The sequence below is a fragment of the Hyaena hyaena genome, unplaced genomic scaffold (genome assembly GCF_003009895.1).
Source record: "Hyaena hyaena isolate Hyena2069 unplaced genomic scaffold, ASM300989v1 scaffold_65, whole genome shotgun sequence".
Classification (NCBI taxonomy): Eukaryota; Metazoa; Chordata; class Mammalia; order Carnivora; family Hyaenidae; genus Hyaena; species Hyaena hyaena.
Genome location: NW_024080697.1, coordinates 2,814,529 through 2,838,047, shown reverse-complemented (window position 1 = coordinate 2,838,047; position 23,519 = coordinate 2,814,529). Strand labels below are relative to the sequence as shown.

Sequence of the window (23,519 nt, the reverse complement as noted above, 5' to 3'; positions counted from 1 at the left end):
CCAACTCTTGATCTCTGCTCAGGTCATGATCTCGGTTTCATGAGTTTGAGCCCTGCATGGGCTCTGCATTGCAAGCAGGGAGTCTGCTTGAGATTCTCCCTCTTTCTCTGCCCCTCCTCTGCTCACACTCTCTTCTGTGTCTCTCAAAATAAATAAATAAATAAACTTATTAAAAATTAAAAAATAAAAACTCCAAAGATAGAACTCTCCAGGCCCAGATAGTTAAACCAGAGAATGCTACCAATGTTTAAAGAAGAATTAGCACCAATTCTATAGTAATCAAAACTGTGGAAATGGCAGGGCAATAGACAGAGATCAACATAAAAGTGTGTGTGTGTGTGTGTGTGTGTGTGTATATATATATACACACACACACACACACACACACACACAGAAATAGAACTCCCACAAACACACCCATCCTTAATTCCCCCTTTGTTATGTAATCTAACATATTCTAGGCACCAGGGTTTAGGACATAGATACCTTTGGGAAGCTATTATTTTGCCCACCACAGATATATTTAAAGAAGTCAAAGTTTTAAAATAAGAGCAAGGAGGAAGTGAAGGCCATCTGGCTGTGGCATCTGTCACCCCATTGATCACTAGTATTGATTCGCCTGATCTGGCTGGCTTAAGCGGGTGTCCCCTTCCTTCCTCACCGCTCCATGTGCATCCCTCCTGAAGCTGTGCCCTCCATCGAAGAGGACGACCATCCTGACAGAGGACCATCCTTGGGTCAAGGGCATATGGGTAGCTGTGCACAAGCTCTCAAGGTCTATTTGTAGGAGAACGTAGGGTAATCAAGTTTCAAAGCTCCAGACACATCCCAATGAGGTGCTGCCCATGGCAGCCTGCCTTTCTTTAAAATAAATAAATAAGTAAGTAAGTAAATAAATAAATAAATATAAGACCAAGGAATATGAGAGGAGTACGAGAGCATAAAAAACAAGTGGATGAAGAGAAAACAAATGGAAGTTGTAAAAAATAGAACTTAATAATTAAAGTCTCAATGTAAGGATTGAATAGAAGGTTAGATACAACTAAGGAGAAAAATGTTAATAATAGGAAAGACAGAGTCAAATATTTCCCAGAATTTAGCTCAAAAAGACAAAGACAGGAACTATGAAAGAGATGTTACGGACGTACAGGGGGCAGAACGAGATGGTCTAAAATAAACCTGACTTGAGTCAAAAAGGAGAGGAGGGGGCTGGGGAAGAAGCAATATTTGAAGAGTTCATGCCTGAAGATTTCCCAGAGTTGTTAAAAGGTGTTAAGCCTACAGCCTGGAGGTCCAATAAACCCTAAGTACAAGAAGTTAAAAGAAATTCATGTGTTAGAGAGGAATCACTGGGTTCCACTCCTGAAGCCCAGACTACAGTGTATGTTAACTAATTGATTTTAAATTTTAAAAAATCCTACCAAATGCAGCACAATAAGATTGCAAAACATCAGAGGAAAAGAGATTTTTAAAAACAGCCAGCAAGAAGGCATCACTTAAAGAAGGACAGCAACTGTGATGGTTCACTTACCAGGAGCAATAATGGAAGCTAGAACACAGTGATGTTTTAAAAAAAAATTTTTTTTAAGTTTATTTTATTTATTTTGAGAGAGGGTAAGCACAAGTGGGGGTGGGGCAGAGAGACAGAGAATTGGAAGCAGGCTCTGCACACCATCAGCATGGAGCTCGATGTGGGGCTTGATCCCAGGAACCTGACTTGATCATGACCTGAGCTGAAATCAAGAGTCTGCCACTTAACCGACTGAGCCACCCAGGTGCCCCTGGAACACAGTGATGTTAACTTCAATATGTCAGCCTAAAATCACTCTTTTCAGAGCTAAAGTTAAGTAATTCATTTTCATTTGATTAAAGACTGAGTTTACTGCCAGTAAATATTTCAAGGCCATCTATAGGCTACACATGCTATCTGAACCATCACAGTCTTATGAGGTAAGCATCATAATTCTCATCTTATGTATGGGAAAACTGATGCCCAAAGACACTAAGAGCCTTGCCTAGATCCCTCTGATTCCAGAGTCCATGCCCTTTACCCTATATCAAGGAGATGCATCTTAGATTGACATGGAACTTCCAGGATCCTTCTGTTTCAAGGATGAAATCAGGATGGACATTTTGAAGACAAGAGGCTCTCTATTTGAGGAGATCCAGCTTCAAACTTTTAGATCTCAAGAGCTTACACTTCCATCAGCAAATCTGTGTATAAGTCTGTGTAAACAAGTGATCAGGGTTGGGGAGGAGCTTTCTACACACGCGATGTCTTGTGCCATGCCGTGGGGGCAGGGTTCGGAGAAGAACAGCCCAATCCATTCTCCTGCCTTTTCTCTGCCTCTGCTTTGCCCTCATACCCCCACCTTGACCTTGCAGGCCCCACGCTCTCTAGCTTGGACAATCTTTCCATGATATTTGTCACTATTTACCTGGATCGTTGTCATGAAAGCTGAGCAAACATCCAGGAGAGCACCCCCAGTGTGTACACCCCATCATGGTTACTCTGCTCCTGTCTGTTGGATGCCCATCTCCACTGGCAAGTTTGATGCCATGTTCCATAACTGGCACTAAGAATCCAGTGACAATGCCAGAATGGGATGAACATCATGGTCTTACCAAGCCATCTTCCCAGTCCCTAGCGGAAGACATAGTCAAGGAGAACATCATAAAGAAGCAAACGTGGCTTTTCTGTGGGAGGACAGTAAAAGAAGGTAGGGGGAGAGATGGGAAGAGAAATAGAAATCACCATTATTCTTAATCATTACATGGTGCATTAGAATAATATGATTATTCCGTGGCATTCTAATTAGGCTTAATGAAGAGTAATAGGTGTGAGAAAAAGCCTGGAACATATATAGTTTTATATGGTATATGTACAACTCCCCTTAACCCCCAGCAGGGAAGCACAAGGACCCCACATCAGGGGCCCCAGGGCTCAGAGACTAGAGCAGAAAGCAACCTAGGCCAGCAGGTGTCCAACCATAGCTTCTAATGGGTGTGGCTGCCAGGACTGGTATCCAGAGAGCCGTGTTTACTCAGTATGTCAAAGAATAGAGAGTCCTTGGCAGGTGAGGGTTAAGGACTAGCAGAGAGACATTTTGTGAACTGTTAGTAGTATGGACTCTTGCTGCGGAAGGCAGACAGGTGGCACAGCTGTGATATTGTGTGAGTTGTGACCCCTTCCCCCCATGAGGTGTGGATACCTACCTATAAAGAGTATTTCAGGATACATATGAGTTAGGAATGGGGTAAAGGTCAGATTTAGTAGGTACGTGTCCTAGGAATTTTAAGAATCCCCAAATAACTGGCTACATAGAAGATGGGGGAAAACTACTCAGCCCTCCCTTTGCTATCTGAGGTAGGGCTGGTCTGCTTTCATGATAATGAACTCACCATGGACTTCACAGCTTTTGAGGCCATGTCTTTCTACGAGCTGTTTGGCTGGATTCCTGGTTACTAGTATGATGGTCTTCCTTCCTTCTTCCGTCTTTCCTTCCTCTTTCCCTCCTTCCCTCACTCCCTCCCTTCTTTCCTTCCTTCCCTCCCATCCTCCCTCTCCCGGCCCCTCCCTTCCTTTCTTCTCCCTTCCCTTTTCTGTCCCCTCCCCTTCCCCCTCCTCTCCCTTTTCCCTCCATGTCCTTCCTTCCTTCCTTTCCTTCCTTCCTTCCCAGTTCTGGGTGAAAAGAGGACTATTCAGACTGAGGGCAACATAGGCCAAAAACCAGGCCAGAATGATGACAGAAGAGTAGACTATAGTTTAGGTTCTTTTAAGCCCTGCGGGGCTGCATGGGTTGGCACAGCCTATTCAGGAGCTTACTGTAACAAAGGCTTATTCTCATTTATCTTACATGTTATTCACAGGTCAGCTGGGGGCTCTACTCTGTGTGGTCGCCACTCCAGGACCCCGAGTGATAGAGAAGCTACCATCTGGGTTATTGCAAGTTGTCAAAGCAGAAGGTAAGAGAATTCTGGCAATTAAATGCTTCAGCTTAAAAGTGACACATGGTAATTCTGCTCATAACTCATGGACCAGAAAGATCACACAGTCCCTACCGAACCACAAAGGAGGCCAGGAAGTGCAAGCCTACTGTGTGCCCAGCAGATGGGAAGTCAGATATGTGATAAACAGCACTAATGAGTTTAAGAGGCCCATGGTCCCAAGCCCATTGGTCATACAGTTTCCCAGACCTGTGGCCATCAGCTACTCAGTCACCAAATGTTTGCTGAGGGCATATTCTCAATCCAACACTGGGCTAGGTTCTGGGGACGCAAAGGTGAATAAGTAGGGCCTCTGCCTTCAAAACCGTAAGGACACATTTAGAAATAAATAGGTATACAAACAGCTGGGGCCCCGTATTGTAAGTGCTATGATGAGTAAATACAGGTGCTGTGGGGACGTAAGATCTAGACTGAGAAGTCTGGGCTGGCTTCTTAAAGGAGATGATGCTTTAAGATCCTGAGGATTAAGGAGGAGGGAGACAGAAGAAGAAAGGGAAGGGCATTTCAGGTAGCAGGTATGGTATGTGCAAAGGCCCAGAGGCAAGATGCTTTCAGGAAAGAATAAAATATGGCTGGCATGTAGGGTACAGAATACAATTGGTAAGAGATGATGTTGCAGAGGCAGGCAGAGGCCAAGTCATGAAAGTTCTTTTCTGCCATTCTGGACTGTGGACTTTGCCCTGTGCACAGCAAGAAGACATCAGACACAGAGCTGTATTTTGGAGAACCCCTTGGCTGTTATGTGAAAAAAAAAAAATCACTTGGCTGGGACGAGACTGGAGTCAGGAGATGGTGGCAGACAGGAGCTCAGATGAGCGATATTGGCGGCCTGACCCAGGTAGTAGCCATAGGGATGTGTGACAGGAGACAGAAGTGGGTAGCTTTAAGCCACCTATCAAGTGGACAGGATTGGTTGACCAGTTGGCCAGGATAAGCCTGTTATGAAAGAAGGGCCACAATTCTTTTTTTGTGCAGGTCTGCCCCGTGTTGTCTGCTGTATTTTCTAGAACAAGGCAGGGCATAAAATTAATATTATGTAATCTGTCAGTACTTCCTATTTGCTGGCGGCATACTAGACACAGAGGATTCTATGCACCGGGAGAACCTCATGGCCTTGGGATGGCTTCCTCACCCGGCCATGCTGCATGGGGACAGGGCTAGCTGGCAGCAAGCATGCGGCAAGGGGCTCTAGACTTCCCTTGCACAGGGGCTGTCCAACTTCATTTATTCCAAACTCACCCTCATCAAGTTCACCAAACCCACGTCCCACTTACACTGTTATTTCCTTAATGTCTTCATTGAAGCCAACTCACTTTTTTAGACCTATGCATCTACTTTTGCTTCTTCCTAAGCAAAATATCTGTTGATCATATATTTGGATATACTAGTGCTATATCATCTAATATACATTGAAATCAAACAAAATGGAATTTAAAAATAAAACTTTTTAAATGTCCAAGTGCCACCAGAAAACATCTTGCAACCACACCTTGAAAACACTGTCCTATAAGGAAGGGTCTAGATAAGTCCAAATTTGTGACTTTTTTTTTTTCAGGCTTACCCCCCTAGGTGGCCAGGTGACTCCGATCAGCATTTTTATACTCAAATCGTTTTGGCAAAGGTGTAGTCCCTGACCTCTGCTCTTGGCTCAAATTCTGTCCAGCCACCCAAGGCCACAGACCTTCAATGATGCAGGTGTTAAGGGCTTCCTGTGGGCAAGACCGACTCTGCAAGCCTGCAGAGGTCACCACTGGTGGCTTTGTTGCCGACTTGTTAAATGCTCCTGGACAGTAGTTAGTCAAGGGCAGTTGCTGAGGTTGTGCACTGCTGATTTACCTGGCCCTGTGCCGAGACAGAAAGCATCACTCAGGTCACAGGGGTGCCCACGTACGGGCACTGAGGAATTCACTTGGTGTGAAATGTCAGGTGTGGCTGACATTTTTTGGCACGCTCTGGGAGTGCCTCGAAATTCTGTTCTCTGAGAGCTCCCTAATTGCAGGACACATGCCTCTTCCTCTCCAGAAGCAGGCAGTGAAGCTCGGTGAGGCTGAGGCTGTTCCCTATTTCTCTATTAAAAGCCTCCTTAGTCAAGAAGCAGCTTCACAGACAAGTTGACCTGTGCCTTCTGCAATCTCTTTCTGATCCTGGATTCAGGAGTCTAACAATCCATCATTAACGTCATGGATTGCAGGCGCCAGGAACGGATCCTAAAGAAAAGGGGGATTTTATTACAACAACGCTGGAGGGTTTGCAGAACTAGGGAGGAGGTGGGCGCTACGACTTCAGGTAGGGAAGGAACCTGAACATACAGGCAGTGGGAACCACAGCTGGTTCCTTACGGGGGCTGCTGTCATGTGACCCTGCCTCGGAGTCTTATTGGCTGAGCTCAGATCCTGGTCCCGCCCCTTGTGGAGTGGGTAGGGCTGCATGGTTGCTGGGACCCCGTGGAAAGGGAACAGAGAAGTGGGGTGCTGTTCATATAAAGAGAAAAGGAATGCTAAGCTTGAAAAAACCCAGATATCCGCAGAATGAGAAAACTGGAAGGTGATTTAAGGCTCATTTACTCAACCCAACAAGTTGAAGATTAGGAAATCAAGACCCAGCGAGGTTTAAGAGCTTGTTTGGGGGCCCTGGCTCCTTCCATGACAAACTGGGCTCTGCGGCCAGGCAGGTTCCCTGACTTTCAGTGCAAGGCTGCTTCTACTTCCCACCCTGTCCAAAAGACCATGTGTGGCAGTTAAGTCCCTGAATCTTCTTACCCTCAGCAGGCATGGTACCATCTGCTTATTCTTAGAGCGTCTTTACTTGAATATGTAAGTGCTCTGTAAAAGAGGGCGGGTCAAATGCCCCACAATGTAAGTGGAAGCCAACACCATCTAGTTGACCCCCAGGCATGGAAGAGTCTGGTAGGGTCATCTGACACCACTGGTGCCCTAGGAAAGGGACACCGAGGAGGACAGATGGCTCAGGTTGACTTCCCGCCTTCTCACCAACCCCAGGATACCCATCTCCCCCAGTTGCAGAAGACACTCCAAGGAAGATGAATTGGGCTGTTGACTCTGAGCAGAAGGAGACCGGGAGCCTCTGCCTCTTCCAAAAGCGAGGCGCTGCCTGGTGCCTGCATCTTGGAATGTGCTGGCTTCATCGCACTGACAGCATGAAGGATGTTTGGTTTTGTTCCCAGTGCTGTTATCATTTATCATCCTTTTGTAAAAGCTGGCACCTTCCACCTGTCCCCTCTTCCTTCTTCCTCTCTCCCACCCCCCACCTCCAATCCAACCTCCCCATCCTGGCTGTACCCCCTGCCACTGAGGGGAGCCCTCTCGTGTTTACCCCAGAGAGAATGCTCCCATATTGGCTCCTAGAAGCCCAAGAGACACCCCCAGTTGAATTCAACTCAAATGCTGAGCAATTCCTGTGGGCACAGTAATGTGCCTTAGGTGGTAAAAGACCAGCCCCTGACTTCAGGCACCTTGCATTCCAGTAAGGAAATAACTACGCAGTCCCCCCGCAGCAAGACGCAGGCACAGTGAGGGAGAAGAACCACACGTCTGGAAAGTCTGGGAAAGGCAGCGCCAAGAGCCTTTCAAAGAGCAGAGGCAGCTGAATGGTGGGTGTTGGGAGACAGAAGGCAGAGATGAAGACTGAGTGGGGCAGAAAACCGCAAATACATCAAATATCTTTGGGGAAAGATGGCTGAGAACACAAAGAATGAGATGAAGTCGCAGCTGGAAGAGGAGCTGTCATATCTGAGTCGATTTGAAGGTCAGGGAGGAGGAACTGGTGGAATGGGCGAGGTTGAGGATGAGAGAGAGGAGAGAGAGAAGAGAGAGAGAATAATTGATGGCGCAAAGGGCCAAAGGTGGCTGGTGAGGCTGGCTATGGAGGGGAACACCTTATATCAAGAAATAAGAAAACATCTTATTTCAAGGGCAAAAGAAAGGAAGGATTGGTGTGTGACCATGTGGGGGAACTTGGTGGTAGAAGGAAGAAGGTAGTGGCTGCATCCTCATAGTGAATCAGGAGGTGATGTCACCCTCTAAAGGATGGGCTTGGTTTGAGACCTTAAGAATGCTGGAAGTTGGAATATCCAACTGATAAAATAAAACTCTAGATGAAAATAGAAAACAAAAATTCTAAGGAATAAAAGAGTGGTTTAACATTAAGGCCATTGCAGAGAATCATTCTCACCCCCTGGGCCTTTGCACATGCTGTTTCCTCTGCTGGGAGCATGCTGGCACCCACTCTTTACACGGTTGGTATTGTCTCCTCTTTCACATCTTGGCTTTAATGTTGCCTCTTCAGAGCAGCGTCCCCACCCCATTATTCTTCGTGTCAGTTCCTTTAACCCTTCCTAGCGCTCACACTTGTAATTACTTTATTAGCTGCTGGCTCTTCTTAAATTCATCTCCCCACAACTTGTGCATAAGTCCCAGGGGAACAGAGGCCACACCTATGTGCTTCACTACTGTATCCTCAGTGTCTAGCCATGAGCCAGACACATAGCAGGGACTCAACAAATACCTGTTGAGTACAGGAATGAATATCAAAGAACGTGTATAACAGGCAGGCTTAGCAATGCTCCCCAGGGTGGAAGGCTGCAGGCAGAAGCTCGGAGGATTTGGGAGTGCAAGAAATTTATTGGTGGTGAGAGATAGGGGGTAATCTGTGAAAGATACAAGAGGCAAAATCCTAGCTTATGGCCCAGAAGGCAGAACTGGCATGGAGTTGGGGTGAGGGAGGGGAGAAGGGAGAGCTGGGTGGAAACAAAAGGAAAGCAGAGGTAGGCTCAACTCATGAGTTAGTGATTAGATGTTTGCAGGAAATGGAATGGGTTGTTCAGGTTGTAGACTGGCCAGATTTAGCAAATAAAAATACCAGGGCATCCGGTTAAGTTTAAATTTCAGACAAACAGCAAATTATCCCATGTAATATTTGGGACGTGTATATACTACAACAAGATCATTCCTTGTTTATCTGACATTCAGATTTAAGTGGCAGCTTAGATTTTTTTCTGGGAATCCTACCAGAATGATAAGTTTCTGTCACTGAAGGTGTACAAGGCACATCTGGAACACCACGTGGAAGGCTCTGGTAGGGTGATTGATTGAGATATCACAGGGTGGGCTTGAGTTTAAGAGCCCCGCCCCACCCCCAACCGGCTTTCAATTTCTGCAGCCTCCCTGGGGCAAAATGTTCAGGCAAGGGGCATCCTCCTGGCTCCACGAGAGAATTTAATTCTCTGATCCCGGGCCTGGCAGCTCCTTGCTGACAGCTCTGTCTGTCCGTGTCTGCATCTCACACCCCACATCCCGCACCCACACCCCACATCCGCGTCCGTGAGCAGCCTGGGGAGGGGCTGGTGGTGGGGCAGGTGGCCCAGCTCATCCCTACGGCGGGGCTGGGTACAGATGGGGACCCACTCACTCAACCCCAGGGCAGGGCTCCCACCCCCACTGCCCCTTCTCAAGCCCTGCTCCTGGGTGGTGAGCTGTCACCCACCCCTGCACTGCTCCCTGGCCTGCCACCACCACACATACTTGATTAGAGGCTGGGATCCGAGTGACTTACAGGGGCTCCTCTTCCCCAGGGTCGGCATTTGCATAGGGTGATGGATGCAGCCGTGTCACCTAAACACATCTGCACTTTGCATTTTAAACAAAGCAATTTCCAGAGGAAGCTGGGCGAGCTTTGTCTCCTTCCAGGAACATTTCCTCTGAGCTGAGTTCTTTCCTTTTGGCCAGTGCTTTCCACATCTGTCCCCAGCCGGTCCCTCTCCTGCTGGTCTCCTGCATCCCACCCCATCCCGATGGCAGTGACCTCAGTGTGGAGCAGGGGGCGAGGGGTTGCGTGTTCCATAGGATGAGGAAGGACGTAGGTCCCTGGCCAGGGCCAAGCAGAGCTCCCCTCTTCTGTGCCTGGCACTGGCACCCCCTCCCCCAGGCCCACCCTGCAGGAGACCTGTGACTTGAAGAGTAACCTTAGCCAGGACCAACCACCTGTGCAGCATGATTTGAAGGACACACTATACCTGCTCCACATACTCTCCCATCCCCCGCCCCCTCCCAAGATGCAGGCTAAGGGTTGTGCCCCTAATGTCCTCAGTGTCCTATCTGGGGACACAGGATTCCTTCTTGAAGCTCTGACCTCTGATATCATACAGCTGAGACCTTTCTAAGGAGTCTGAGCCTTCTCCCCCAGGGACCTTTAATGTTGATGATAAAAATGTCACCATAATATTGGTCCACATGTTAGGCTGAATTTTATTTCTCCAAAGACAAGCAGGAGAGAGTAAGGCAGGAAGTCCCTGGAATCTCGTCCCTAGTTAACACGGTGTGAGGGCCAGCAGCCTCCTCCCAGCTCCATTACTCACAAGGGGCCTGAGCTGGGGTGAAGTCTGAGCACCCAGGGCTCCCCACGGTAGTGCAGAAGCAGCGGCGCAGGTAAGAATCCCGCCACGCAAGCTCGCTCGTGTTCCCTCCTTCCCTTCCTCCTGTTCAGCAGCAAGTGTTAGTGAGCCGACCTGGATGAACAGCAAGGTGTCTTTGGCGGGGGTGAAAGCAGACATCTGCGGCTAGAGACGGCTCCCGTGGGGCTGTGGGGTTCCGGCGGTGGGAAGGGAGATGAATGGACATGTGTTGAGTATCCAGACACTGTGTCTGGCCCTTTAGATGGCTGGTGTGAAATATGGCATGACAGTTAAGAGAGTGGACTATATGGAGCGCCTGGGTGGCTTAGTCGGTTAAGCGTCCGACTTTTGCTTGGGTCATGATCTCGCGGTTCGTGGGTTCGGGCCCCGCGTCGGGCTCTGTGCTGACTGCCAGCTCAGAGCCTGGAGCCTGTTTCAGTCTGTGACTCCCTCTCTCTCTGACCCTCCCCTGCTCACGCTGTCTCTCTCTCTCTCCTAGAAATAAATAAAACATTAAAAAAATATTTAAAAAAAAAAAAAGAGTGGACTATAACTGAGCCTGTACAGATCTGGATTCAAATCTGAGCTCTATGACTGTAAGCAAGTTGGTTAAGCTTTCTGAAGCTTTAGGCTCGCATAAAGTGAAGACGGCAGCATTTACCCCCAAACACTTGGGAATGAACGGGGCAACATGTGTTAAGTGACGGGATATGGCTAGCACATCCCCCTAGTGTAACCTTTTAGCCTCTTTCCAGGGTGTGATCAGCCCCACTGTGCAGATGGGAAGGGAGATGGCAGCCCCGTGCCCACACTGTCACTAAGGGCAGAGCAGGGACTTCTGAGCCGAGGCCAGGCTAAATCCAAAGCTCGGGCTTCACCAGGTAGCCCAATCCATTGAGGACAGAAAGCCTGGACCACTGTATCTCAGTGGGAGACAGATCGGACGATGCTCCTCCCTTACTTCAAGCTCTGCCAGAGCTCCCCCTTTGTTCTGAGGTAGAGGGCAATGTCCTGAATAAGGCTGACCAAGCCCAGTGCGGTCCGGTCCCTCTGCTCCTCCACGCTCTTCTCTGCCTCTCCTCTGCCACCTGCCAACCCATCAGATGGTCTTTTCTTCCTATCTCCTGGGCAAGCCCCTCTTTCTCTTTCTGTCTGGGCAGCTCCTTCCCTTCTTGAAACACCCCCCATGGCCTCCCCTGGCTCCCTCCATTTCTTCAGATCTCAGCCTCCACCTGCTTCTGCAGGGTGGCTTCCAGGCGTTGCTTTAAGTCTCCTGTGTAAACCACTAATTCAAAGTTTATCTTCTACGAAAGCGGGAGCCCTCCCCGTGCTCCCCAGGTCCCGCCCCCCTGCCAGGTGATGCATGAATGAACAAAGAGAGGTGGCCCTGAAGTGACCAGAATGCATCCCGAAAAAACGAGGGTAGGGGATGGGGAAAGGGTTGCCTCTCGGTGTCCGCTGAAAGAAGACTTCACAGCAACTGCCAGCCTGTGCGCCTGGCGGTGGGTCCCCAAAGGGCACGGCCTGATTCTGTGGCACTGCCATGTGCGTGGCTGAGCCTGAGGGGCAGGGGAAGGACAGCTCTCTGGGATTCTGGGAGCTTCTGTTCTTGGGGAGCTAAGTGAATGTGTAACAGGCAGAATAAAATACCTGAGGCGGTGAGGTTTTCAGTCTTCCTCCACGGCCCCCGCCCCATACCCTCTGCGAGAGAGGAGATTTTGCTTCTTGGGTCAGCTTTTGGCTCTTGGTCAGCTTGTGCGGAAGAGTGGAAGGAAGCTAGAGGCTAGCTGAGCCAACAGAGGTAATGAAGGGCGGAACGCAGGAGAGGAGGGCTGAGAAGGGGTGTCCGAGAGGCTGAGTTGGGGAGGCTGCGGCAATGTGGAAGCGCGCAAGAGAGATTTGGCAGGGCGGCCCTGCGCGGGAGGAGATGGAAAAAGAGGTCTCTGATGACGTTTGGCAGTGCATTAATGTGATGTCCTGCGAGGGGTGTGGACAATGCTGAAGGCAAAGATTTGGGTCAATTCTGGTTATTTTGTGGCTTGCTGGACTGTTGTTTCTTTGACAGTGACTGGGCACTGGGGCTCTGTCCAGGACTTGCATTTAATGAGGGGCCCTGAGAATGGGCCCCGGGGTGGAAGGGCAGTCCATGTGGCCGCTGGGTCATTCTCAAGTCTTCCTGGGAGCCTGGCCGGCCCCCTCCTTTCTGCCCTATGTTGGCCTCACTCCAAGCTTGATCCTGTCTGCCTGTGGGAAGAGTGGATGGGAGTGTCTGGCTGTCCCTCTTCACGGGGGAAGTGGGGAAAGACTCTTGAGTACCCAAGCGAGAGCCACAGTGCCTTTGCTTTGCCTCATGACAGCTCCCAAAGGGATCTTTGCACAGACGGGCTGGGTGTTTGGCTGACCAGGGAGGGATGTCTGCAGATGTGAGACCAATTTCCCAGAAAAAGTAGGAGAAAAGGTCTCTAAAGGCTCTTCCCCCAGAGAGAAGGCAGCTGGCTTCTGACCACCAGACACTTCGGTTTGAATACTGAGCCGAGGGCTCTCCAGCCCAGCCCGGCTAGGAAAGGAAGCAACAAGAAAAAACGCACGGATGGAACAGAGTGTGGGGACAGTCAGGGCCGTGGGCCACGGGGGACAAGTTGGAGGCGGATGTGGACTCACCTTTGTTCTTAGCAGCCTCAAACAGGGAGCACATAGGTCTGCCAGAGGGCTCCCCAGGAAGCTACAGGTGCTTCCCCAAACCTCAAGTTTCTCTGTAAAAGGAAACTGATTGTGACCCGACCGCTGAGGGACGGTAGGAGCGGGCGCTCCCCTCTTTGGCTCACTTGGATCTGAACGGGAACCACACACAGAGAGCATAGGTGTTTGCCCTGGACACACGTGACGGGGTCAGAACAAGTCCAGACTGGATAGAGGTGGCATCTAGTAGCGGGAAGAGCTTAGTAACAGGAGTTGAACCCCCCAAATTCTGTTCTGTGATCCCTGTTTTTATCTCGATGATGCCCAGGATATGTGTGAATCAGTGTTTCTCAGCCTGATAATCCTGTAGTGAGGGCTGTCCTGTGCACGGTCGGTCACAGCCTCCCTGGCCACACCCACTAGATGCCAGTAGCACCTCTAGGGTGACACAAGACATCTCCAGTCATTGCTAAGTGTGCCCTGGGGGGCATTTGAGAACCAGTGGTCCAAACCAAGAAAGCCCCCGAGCACCTTCCAGTCTAGCACCCACACTGTTTTTGAGACTCAAGGGCAAGGTTAGAGCCTAGGCTCATTTCTCTCAACTGTCAAATAATAACATAAAAAGGGGACCACTAAGAGCCTTGGGCTCCCAAAACCTGTGTTTCCAAGATGACTTTTACTTTAACACCTTTGAGGCTAGATAGCAACAGAGGGGGTTGGCTGGGTACAGAAGGAATTCACGACTGGTCGAGATCCTCAGGGTGAACATCTGTTACCAAGGAAGCCCGATCTCGCTGCCCTACGGCCTGCTGCCTTCCCGGCATCTCTTCCTGGACACTCAATAGCATCTCACACTTAGTATGGTTGCTTCTCCCTGCGACCCCCCCCCCCCACGCCCGGAACCCCAGACTTGCCTTCTCTGGGTGTTTCCACCTCTGTGAATGACAAACCTTCTCTTCCAGCCACTGGGGCCAAAACTTTTGAGATCCTGCAGGGGTCTTCACACTCCACTTTCAACAGATCAGTGACTCCTAGTGGCTTCAAATCAGATCTGGGACCTGAGTGCTTAATACCTGCTCTCCTCTGACTCTGGTCCAAGCCAGTCACCTCATCAGTGGTCTCCTAGATGCTCTTCCACCCTGGTCCTCCTACAGCTTGTTGTCAATACAGCAGCCAAAGGCTCCTGTTGAGACATGCAATCCTTTGCATTCCTTTGTTCACAATCTTCCCACTTAGAGTGAAAGCCTCACTCACGATGGCCTCATATACCCTATGTGACTTGCCCCACTCCCCCTTGCCTCACTCCCTCCCCTTCAGCCACACTTGTTTCCTTGATATTCCCCGAACACACTCCGCACACTGCTACTTCAGGGCCTTTGCACATGCTGGTCCTGCTGCCTGGAGCGCTTTTCTCCAGACACCCACATGGGCCCTCACCTTCTTCAATAAGTGTAACATTTTCACGGAGGCTTCTCTGACCATTCCTTTTGAAATTATATCCTACCTCTCCATTCCTGATCCTCCATACCCTGCTTTTCCCCTCGCAGAACTTATCTGCCTGGAACAGTGCCTGGCACAGGGCAGACCCTCATTCGATCTTTGCTGAATGAATGAATGACCTTAAGTTGTGTTTTCCCCTTTCACTTTTTTTTTTTTTTTTTTGGTTAACAAAAAGGAGAGAATATTTGGAGAGTGGGTGAAGAGAGATAAAGCTATGAATGAGGTTTAAGTCTTTTTGAAAATGAGCTATTAGTCTGATCACAATGATCTGTACAAACAAGTAGTATAGAAAAATCCTAAAATACAGATAGTCCAGTAAGTATTTCTGTTTTGATTATACTATGTTATGGTTGGCTCTCTTATTTTTTCTTAAGGTGGCAGCTGTGTGTGTGTGTGTACATGTGCACCAGAGGTAATGACGGTAAATTGGGAAATTACTGAAAATAATCCACAAACTGGGTGGTTTTGTCCCCAAAGAACATCCCCATAATACATTTCATGCACGAATGTATGCTCTGTGAATGTGATCTTCACAGAGCTTCAGGAAACTTACAAAGAGCTCATTAAAAGTTGACCAGCGCCTGGGCTGTCCATGTATGTGAATTCTGTGGGCATCATGGTTGGCTGTTTGTAGTGTTCCAACCCAGCCCTTCCTGTACAGTGGCTGGACAGTTATATGGGACTAGTCCTACCCGAATATGGTCACAATGGTCCCTTAAAGGATAAGCAAAAAGCCACTGGGGTTCAGAACAAAATTCAGATATTTTCCATGGTTGTAAAAAGAGACGTTCTTTCTCTCCTTACAATGTGAAGTAAAAAGCTGAAAGCCTTCTTGCGACTACGAAAGAGGCTAATTTGAGGACACAGCAGACAGAAGAGGGCAGAACTAAGAGAATTTGAGAAGCAGAGCCAAAGCCCTACTGACTCTCTGAAGCTCTGGATCAAACCCTACCTGATGCTTGCCCCGCTTCTAGACTTCACATAAATTCAAGACAATCAGTCCATTAAGCTGATATAAACTGGGGTGTCTTTTGCTTTCAGTGAAAGGCTTCCTGATAGGGTGTCCTTCGATTTTTTTTCCAGTCCATCCCCTCTGCTTCTCACTGGTCCTGAGTGTGGATGACACATGGGCCCTCTGTGCAGTTGGCATTATGCGCATGTATTTCAGAGTCCTAAGGCAGTGAACAGTTTTTGGTTCCCATACAAGTGATGTTCCATTTCTCTGGCATAAATGAAGGCTAGAGTCCTTCACATGAATGTCAAAGCATAAAAAGTAGCAGGGGGCTTCTCAGAGCTGTGTCATACTTCTCAAGTTGACATTCCTGATGCACGAGCTGAAACGCCTATTGAGTGCCCAGAGAAGCCTGAGGCTGGGCTGGTTTTCCGACAGCCCAGCCCAGCATCGGCCTGAGGGCAGTGCTGTCCGGGGGACAGCAAGCCTGGAAAAGGGTAACGTGTGAAGAAACTCTCTAATAGGCTGTCCCTTATTTATTGGATTCCAGACATGGGACCAGGACGGAAGAATCCCAGGGCATTTGATTTACACGGGGTGGGTGGGGGTTTGGGGAAGAACACATACAGAGGCAGAGATGCATACAGATGGGCGCTGCAAAGAGGGACTACCATTTTAAAAAATATATACATCTTAAGCCATTCCAGCCATTTAATCAATATTAGAAAATAAAACATTCTTTCCACATAGTGCTTTTCTTTGGTGCTATTCCGTGGGCATGGGCCCCTCTATCATCTTGTCACAAGTGTGTCACTGCACCCCCCCACCCCCACCTTGACTTCATCCATCTGCACAGGGGGAGTGGAGAGGCTGGAGGAGGGAAGGGTGGCCCTGACACAGGGTGGGTGCAGATTCTGGGTCCTCTAAAGACCTGCCTGGCCTCCCAACCAATGCCCCTCTCTGGTCATGAGATCTTCCTACTTGGTTTCTTCAGTGGTGGCCAGGGAGACCACCCTAGTGTCCTGTACGCAAAACCTGGGGGCCGCTACCGAGGTTCACATCGTGACTCCACCAGTCTAGAAGCTTTAGAAAGGGTCGGAGCACGGGGACCAAACAAAACCCAGCCAGTACCACCTTCTCCGTGGTTGGATTTTCACATTTTATTTCTTGGTTCATTTCAATGACCTGTATCATGAGAATACAAGTGAGAAGGGTGATTTCCTCTTTACAGATTTTCCAGGAACAGCAGATTTGGGGGGCAAACTTCAGTTCCGTCCCGTTTGGGGTACGGGGTATCCTAAACTCTCCTCACTTCACCATCCCCCACTAAGTCAGGGTCCCCTCTCCCACGGAGGCCCCAAAGCTGGCAAGGCCTTCAGCTAGGAAGCTGGCCTACATTTTTTCTCTGAATGCCTAGCAGTACATGCCAGGGCCCTTCCCACTGGACAGAGCTCCCATCAGGCCAGACACACTTCCTGTGACCCCTGGGACTCAGGTGTGAGAGCAGCACCCACCTTGCTGACACGGAGCCCCCAGCATCATCAGCTCCCCCTCACTGCTGGAGGCTCTAAAGGCAGGGCCCATGCAGAGACACCAGATTTCCCCCTCCAACTGCATACAGAGCAGCCCCACACCCTGAACTGCTTGTACTGTTAGCTGATCCTTCCCCCTAAAAAGGATGGGCTGCAAACCCCAGCTGAGGCGCGCAGCCCCCTGCTGTGGCAGACGGCTCGGGTCCTCACACCTGAGCAGGAAGGGACACCCGGGCGATGAGATGCCACCCTCGGCTCCCCGTCAAGCACACAGCACGATGAGAGGCTGGGTGAGGCACCCACGGAGCAGACTCCAGCTTCTCTCACCGTGAGGTCCCTCGGATTTCGACCTAAGGGTGTGGCCCCTAACGGCTGCCGGACTTGGGTCTTGGCCCGGGTCCCTCGATGCTGAGGTGTGCGTGGGTCCGCCCAGATCGGGACTGCCCAGAGAGCTAGGGATGAAGCATCTGGGACAATTCCAATGCTGACTGTCCCCTGGCTTTGGCCTTGGACTCCCCACAGGCTACCGGGGCACATGAGGAGCACATGCCATGAGGCCAGGAGGCCTCTTGGAGCCCACAGCATTTTCTACGTGAGGACGTCAGAGAGCCACTCTGCAGCTGCTGGGTCTTGGCCAACCTTCCAGCCTGGGGTGACCTCAGCAGGGCCCAGCACGGAAGTCCAGGAGCGGAGTCTGGGGTGGAGAGGCGGCAAGATGACACCAGCAGCAGCTGCTTTGCATGGAGAGCTGTGGGGTCGGCGGTGAGCACCCGGCCTCCCCGAGCCCCAGTGTTGGGTGAGCCCCCTACCCGCCTGTGCACGCCTGTGTTCCCCAGAGGCATCCCAGCTAGGGCCGCCCTCACCCCTGCTTCACGAGGCAGCTGCTCAGAAGGGTCTTTCCCCATTACTCCATCCCCGGGGTGGGGGGGAGGGGGTCCTCTGAGCAGCTGTCAGCTAACCGGGTGCAGCCCTCGAGGAGCTCAGGGCTGCCCTGAGTGGGTCATGACCGACTTTTGAGGCCACTCACAGACATCAGGTGACAGGCTGTCTCCATTTGCTTGGGGCTGAGGGGCTTCCCAGGACACAGGCTTCAGTGCTAAAACCAGGAATGTTCTGGGCAAACCAGGGTGGTAGGTCACCCTACACCATAGCCAGGAAGACTGGGGGGCCCCCCGGAAAGCTGGGCCTTTTCCGTGTACCCAGGGAGCTAGGTACCACCTCCTCGGTCCCCTCCTGCGGCAGCGATTCGGCCAACCCTCTGGAATGCTGGGAACGGGTGTTGTGGTGTCCCCTGCCCCCGGGAGCCAGGACACAGCAGGCAGGCTGCAACCTCCCCTGAGCTCCCTGTCCTTGGGGACACCCTGTCCACTTACCTTGCTTCTAGGCCTCTCTGTGCTCAGCAAAGACTGGTTCGAGCCTCTCCCCATCTTGCCCCCATCCTCCCAGGACTGGCAGCCTGGCATCAGTGCCAAGGTGCCCTCAGATGGGGCCAGGCCCCTGCACTCCCTGACTTCCCACAGGCTCCAGACCTGCCCTGAAGGCTGGCAGGGGGTAGGCGAGAAGCAAGCCAGAAGCAGTGGGAGCTCTGGGGAGTGTGGCCTGGACCCTGCTCTTTTCTGAGCTGGTGCTGTGCCCAGACGCGGGCCCTGCAGTCACCTGCACCCACTGGGTGTGCGCTGAGGTAGGGGCAGGGAGCAGCAGGGGGTTCCCGGAGGGCAGGTGGGCCCTGGTGCAGCAGGGACGGGCAGGTGGGGGGCACCCCAGGAAAATGCACCAGCTCTGGCAGGCTGCTCTCTCCACAGTGAGTCCCTAATGGGAGCAGAGTGTGTGCCCAACTGAGCGGAGGGACGGAGGGTGGGAGCCGGTGGGGCCGTGGAAGGTGTGGGGCTTCCTGATGAGAACCAAGGAAGCTCAGAATAGGTGGAGCCTCTGGAAGGAAGCACCTGCCCTCTGGGAAGGGAAAGCTTCCGGGTGGCACCTAGCCCGGGCTGGTGGAGCTCGAGGCGCTGAGCACAGGCCACCCAGGCCACGGGGCGGGGTTCGGATATGCGCTGCTGTTTCCTGGTGGTTTGGTGGGGAAAGGCGGGGCTTCCTCGGTGGTCTCCAGTCTCAAGAGAGTGGGCCCTGGCCCAGGCCCCAGCACTGCCCACGGAGAAGGAAAAACATACCAAAGAAAAAAAGCCAGTTACAGATGAGCCCGTGCCCTGCCCCCCATCCTGGTTCCCCGGCCCCACCGCACCCGGGACTCTGTGCACAGCCGGGCGGCGAGAAACCCCCTCCTCTGGGACTGCTCGTGGCCATGATACAGGGCTTGAAGGTCGAGGCCGGTGGCCATGCAGGTCTCCGCGTCGGTGGGTCTGTGCGCGGGCGGGAGTCGGTCCACGTGCCGGGCCCTCAGACCTTGGCCTCCAGCATCTCCAGGAAGAGTTTGTGCATGGGCACCTTGCCCTGCAGCTTGATGCTGTAGAAGTGCTGCACGGCCTTGGCAGCCGTCTGCCGCAGCAGGGGCAGCGTCAGCAGCAGCTTGCCCGTCCTGCGCGGCTCCTCGTGGCGCTGGCCCAGCTCGTAGTCCTGCAGCGCCTCGTGCAGCAGGTCTTGCAGCTTCTGCACCGCCTCCACGTCCTCGATGTACATGGAATCTGCGGGCACACGCTTGGTGTCAGCAGGCGTGGCCATGCGCCCCGGGGCATGGGCTCCACCCTGGGGCCTGTGGGGCCGCCTTCCAAATCCTCACTTTCCCAAGAAGGAGCCCTGAGGCTCTCAGAGGATAGGCTGCCAGCTTGAGGTCACGGAGGCCAATGACAGAGCTGAGGCTTGGACCCGGGGGAGCCATCTGACCTAGGAAGGTCATCTCTCCAGAAACCACCGCGGGGCAGCGGTCGGAGACCCCGAAGGACTTGAATGTGAGCAGACCCACCACTGGCCTGTAGGGCCCAGGAGGACTCTGGAGCCAGCCTGCTGGGTTTGGGAATCTTGCACCATTGCTCGCTAAGCTGTGTGACTTTAGGCAAGTCGTTTCACCTCTCTGTGCCTTATTTTTCTCATTTGTTAAATGAGGTGAGAGCCAGACCTACCTCAAGGGGTTGAATGAGTAAACAGACATCGAGGGCTGAAAACCTGTCCCAAAGGAAATGCCCAGCTGGTGGTATCATCACCAGCTCACCTACAGTGTCCTCGCTAACCTGACAGAATGCTGGGCACAGAATCCAAACAGAGAGAGGGACTGAGCTCTACGTGGAGGTGGTGTGCTTGGGGGGGGGGGGGGGGGGGGGGGGGGGGGGGGGGGGGGGGGGGGGGGGGGGGGGGGGGGGGGGGGGGGGGGGGCTGGCACGGCTGGAGGACTGGGGTGCAGTGAAGGAGAATGCTGTTGTGAGTTCTCTGAAAGTCCTGAGGAGGGCTCTGGATTCAGGCACAAATTGGGGGTGCAAATGAAATTTACCTAAATCCCAGCAGGACAGGTGCTGACAGCTGGGTCACAGCGGGGTCTGAGTTGAAGCAAAGGCAATTTACCGGAACCCATTCCCCGGCCTCAGGGAAAATATCCTGCCTTCTTCTGACTCTCCTTAAAGATCTCGAGCCACCACACTGCACTGCAGTGTCTGATGCCTGCCAGAGGTGGGAAGGGAAGGGTGCATATGGATCAAGTAAACCGAAAGCTCTGGGTAGGCTGCCCAGAAGGCAGGGGCGAGGCTCCAGAGTTCCTCAAAAGAGCGGGGCAATTCTTTGCGTGCCGAGTTAGTTTAGGTACCAGACTGCCAAGGGCAGCTGTTCCAACAGGCTGACCCCAGTGACTGCTTCTGACCTTCCGGACCCACACTCAGCCCTGCCTCTGGGGTCCTGCCTTCTCCTCTTGGGAGAAAAGCAGAATGAGGAAGATAAGGTTCTCAAATCTTAGATGCTGTGTTATTTTGGCCAAGCTACTTAGGCTCTCTGAGGTTGTTCCTTCATCTGTAAAATGGGGCAAATCTCTCCTACCTCATAGGGTAGTGGTAAGGGTTGAAAGAAATAGCACCTTCCCAGGCACTTAGGAAACACCTAATGAACGTACCGGGGTGTTACTGGTCCCCTACCCAGGACTCGTCCACCTTGCCGGAGCAGTGGGGACGCCTTTGCCACCAGGAAATGGAGCATGGCTCCGTTCCTGCACTCTCGGCTGCTTCCAGAATGTGCGCTCAAGATGTGCTGGTCCCTGTAAGGCTGGGACACAGGTGACCAGACCCCCTGCCTCCCGCCAACTTCCTTTCCCCCTCCTCCCACCCTCCCCAAGGAGGCCACAATTGGCAGCTGCCTTCGACCAAAAATGAAATAAAATAACATTGCAAGATTAATTTCTTTGCAATCCATCAGCGAGTCTGTATCGATGGCATTGATAAACTGTTAATTACAAAATCAATGGCTATGAATTTTTTCTGCTGTCAGGGAGCCTTGGAGATAGGACTCGGGGTGAACGACGGCCAGCAGGCTCCTGAGGGGCTGTGGTTTGGGGCCCCAGCCTGTCCCTGCCGTGCTTCGCTCTTCTGCCTAGGGCAAGCCCCCGAGCCACATCCCACGCCCTCAGCCTCAGCAGTGGCACCCAGGCCACCACCAGGACCACCCCAGCCCTCTCCTGGCACCTGTCTCTCCTCCAGCCAACACACTGCCTGACCGGGCGGCCTTCCTACCTTGCTGCACAGCCTCTCATGGCCCCTGGACCGACCCTATTGCAACCCAATCCCTTCCTAGACCCGGAGCATCTGGTCTGACCCCAACCTACCTTTCTGGCCTTACCCACAGCAGGCCTAGGCTCTCCCCCGTTTCCTGCCCAAAGCTGATTGCTCGACTCCGCGACCAGGGCTGTGAGTGTCACAAACTCCTCTTTCCCTGTTCTGAACTACTTGTACCTGCACACAAGCCACAGGATGGCCTGGGAGGAGCCCCCGGGGCCAGAAGCACAGGTTCCTGGAACTCCATCCCCCGTGACAGCGTGTGCTCAGATGAAGCTTGATCCGGCCGAAGCTCCCAATGGGCTCGTGTCACCAAACCAGTGTCAGTCCTCAGGTGCTGTGTGCGCCTGTGTGTGTGTACGCATCTGCAAGTGTGTGCACGTTTATTTGCACACACGCGTATGTGTGCCTGTGTTGATGCGTGTGTGTTCACGTGTGCATGTGTATTTGTGAGCATGTAGTGCATGTGTGCCCATATCTGTATGTGTGCATGTGTGCGTGTATTTGTGAGCATGCCTGTGTATATGCACCTGTGCATGTGTGTCTGTGTCCATATCTGTGTATTTGTGAGCCTGTGTGCAGCTGTATGTGTGTGCACATGCAGGTGTCTACATTTGTGTTCATGTCTGTGTATATGTGTGCACATGCCTGTATTTGCACACATGCATGTCTTCACATGTACGTGTACGCCTGTGCACATGTGCGTGTGCATGCGTGTGCGTGTGCGATCAGGACAAGAGCCAAGCTAAAGCGCCATCTGAAAGCCGTCACAGACTGACGCTGGAGAGGGGGGTGGCCGTGACACCTCTTCACTCTCTTACTTCCCACTTGGGCCAGCCTGAGCTCTAGGTCAGGTATGAAGAAGGCAGGGGAGTCTAAAATCAAAGACATGCCCTCCAAGGTCTGGCAGCCTTGCTGGTCTCACTGTCCCCACTCTGTGCCCCCTGTTTTCACCGAGTTCCCTCCACCCACACAAACTCCCAGGCCTCACAGCTGGCTGCCCTGTTTCCCTCTCAGTAGGAAGCACGGGCTCACGAGGGGTGGGGCCACTCTGTATGGTTCAGAATAGCAGTTGGGGCGGGGGGAGGTCTGTCACTGCCCATTTGTCAAATCTACAGACCCACACGACACAAAGAGCTAAACCTGGATGGCAACCAGGGCCTTTTGTTAATAATGTATCAGTATCGGCTAACAAATTACCACACCAGTACAAGATGTGAACAGTAGAGGAGACTGTACGAGGTGAAACTGTACGGGGCGGTGGGCGGGGGTGGGATGGGTACACAGAACTGTAGTACCACCTGCTCAGTTATTCTGGAAGTTTCAAACTACTTTTAAAAAACCGACAGCACCAGGATTCTCTAACAAAGAATACACTACCATTTGGGGATCTTAAGACGTAAAAGGTCCGGGGTGCCTGGGTGGCTCAGTTGGTTAAGCAAACAACTCTTGGTTTTGGCTCAGGTCACGATCTCATGGTTCACAGGATCGAGCCCGAGTCAGACTCTTGCGCTGACAGCACAGAGCCTGCTTGGGATTCTCTCTCCTCTTTCCCCGTCCCTCCCCCCACTTGCTTACTCTCTCTCTCTCAAAATAAATATTAAAAAAATTTTTTTTAAAGATGTATATGTTATGTATAGAAGCATGTAAAATTTTAATTATTCTTTTCCATTTGTTTATTAATAAAAGGGAGTTGAACTAAAAAAAAAAAAATGCTTCACTCTATTAGATCAGGG

General features: G+C 51.6%; 1 protein-coding gene across 3 annotated transcripts in view; it reads right to left on the bottom strand.

Moving 5' to 3' along the window:
* Positions 1-19,340: 19,340 nt before the first annotated feature.
* The window catches only part of ESRRB (estrogen related receptor beta), a 106,308-nt gene continuing 102,129 nt past the window's right edge, over positions 19,341-23,519 (bottom strand). For all 3 annotated transcript variants that reach the window (XM_039232194.1, XM_039232196.1, XM_039232195.1), the window contains one exon: positions 19,341-19,719. In XM_039232194.1, the coding sequence (XP_039088125.1) occupies positions 19,475-19,719 (245 nt within the window). In that variant the 3' untranslated portion in view covers positions 19,341-19,474. The remainder of the gene's footprint in view (positions 19,720-23,519) is intronic.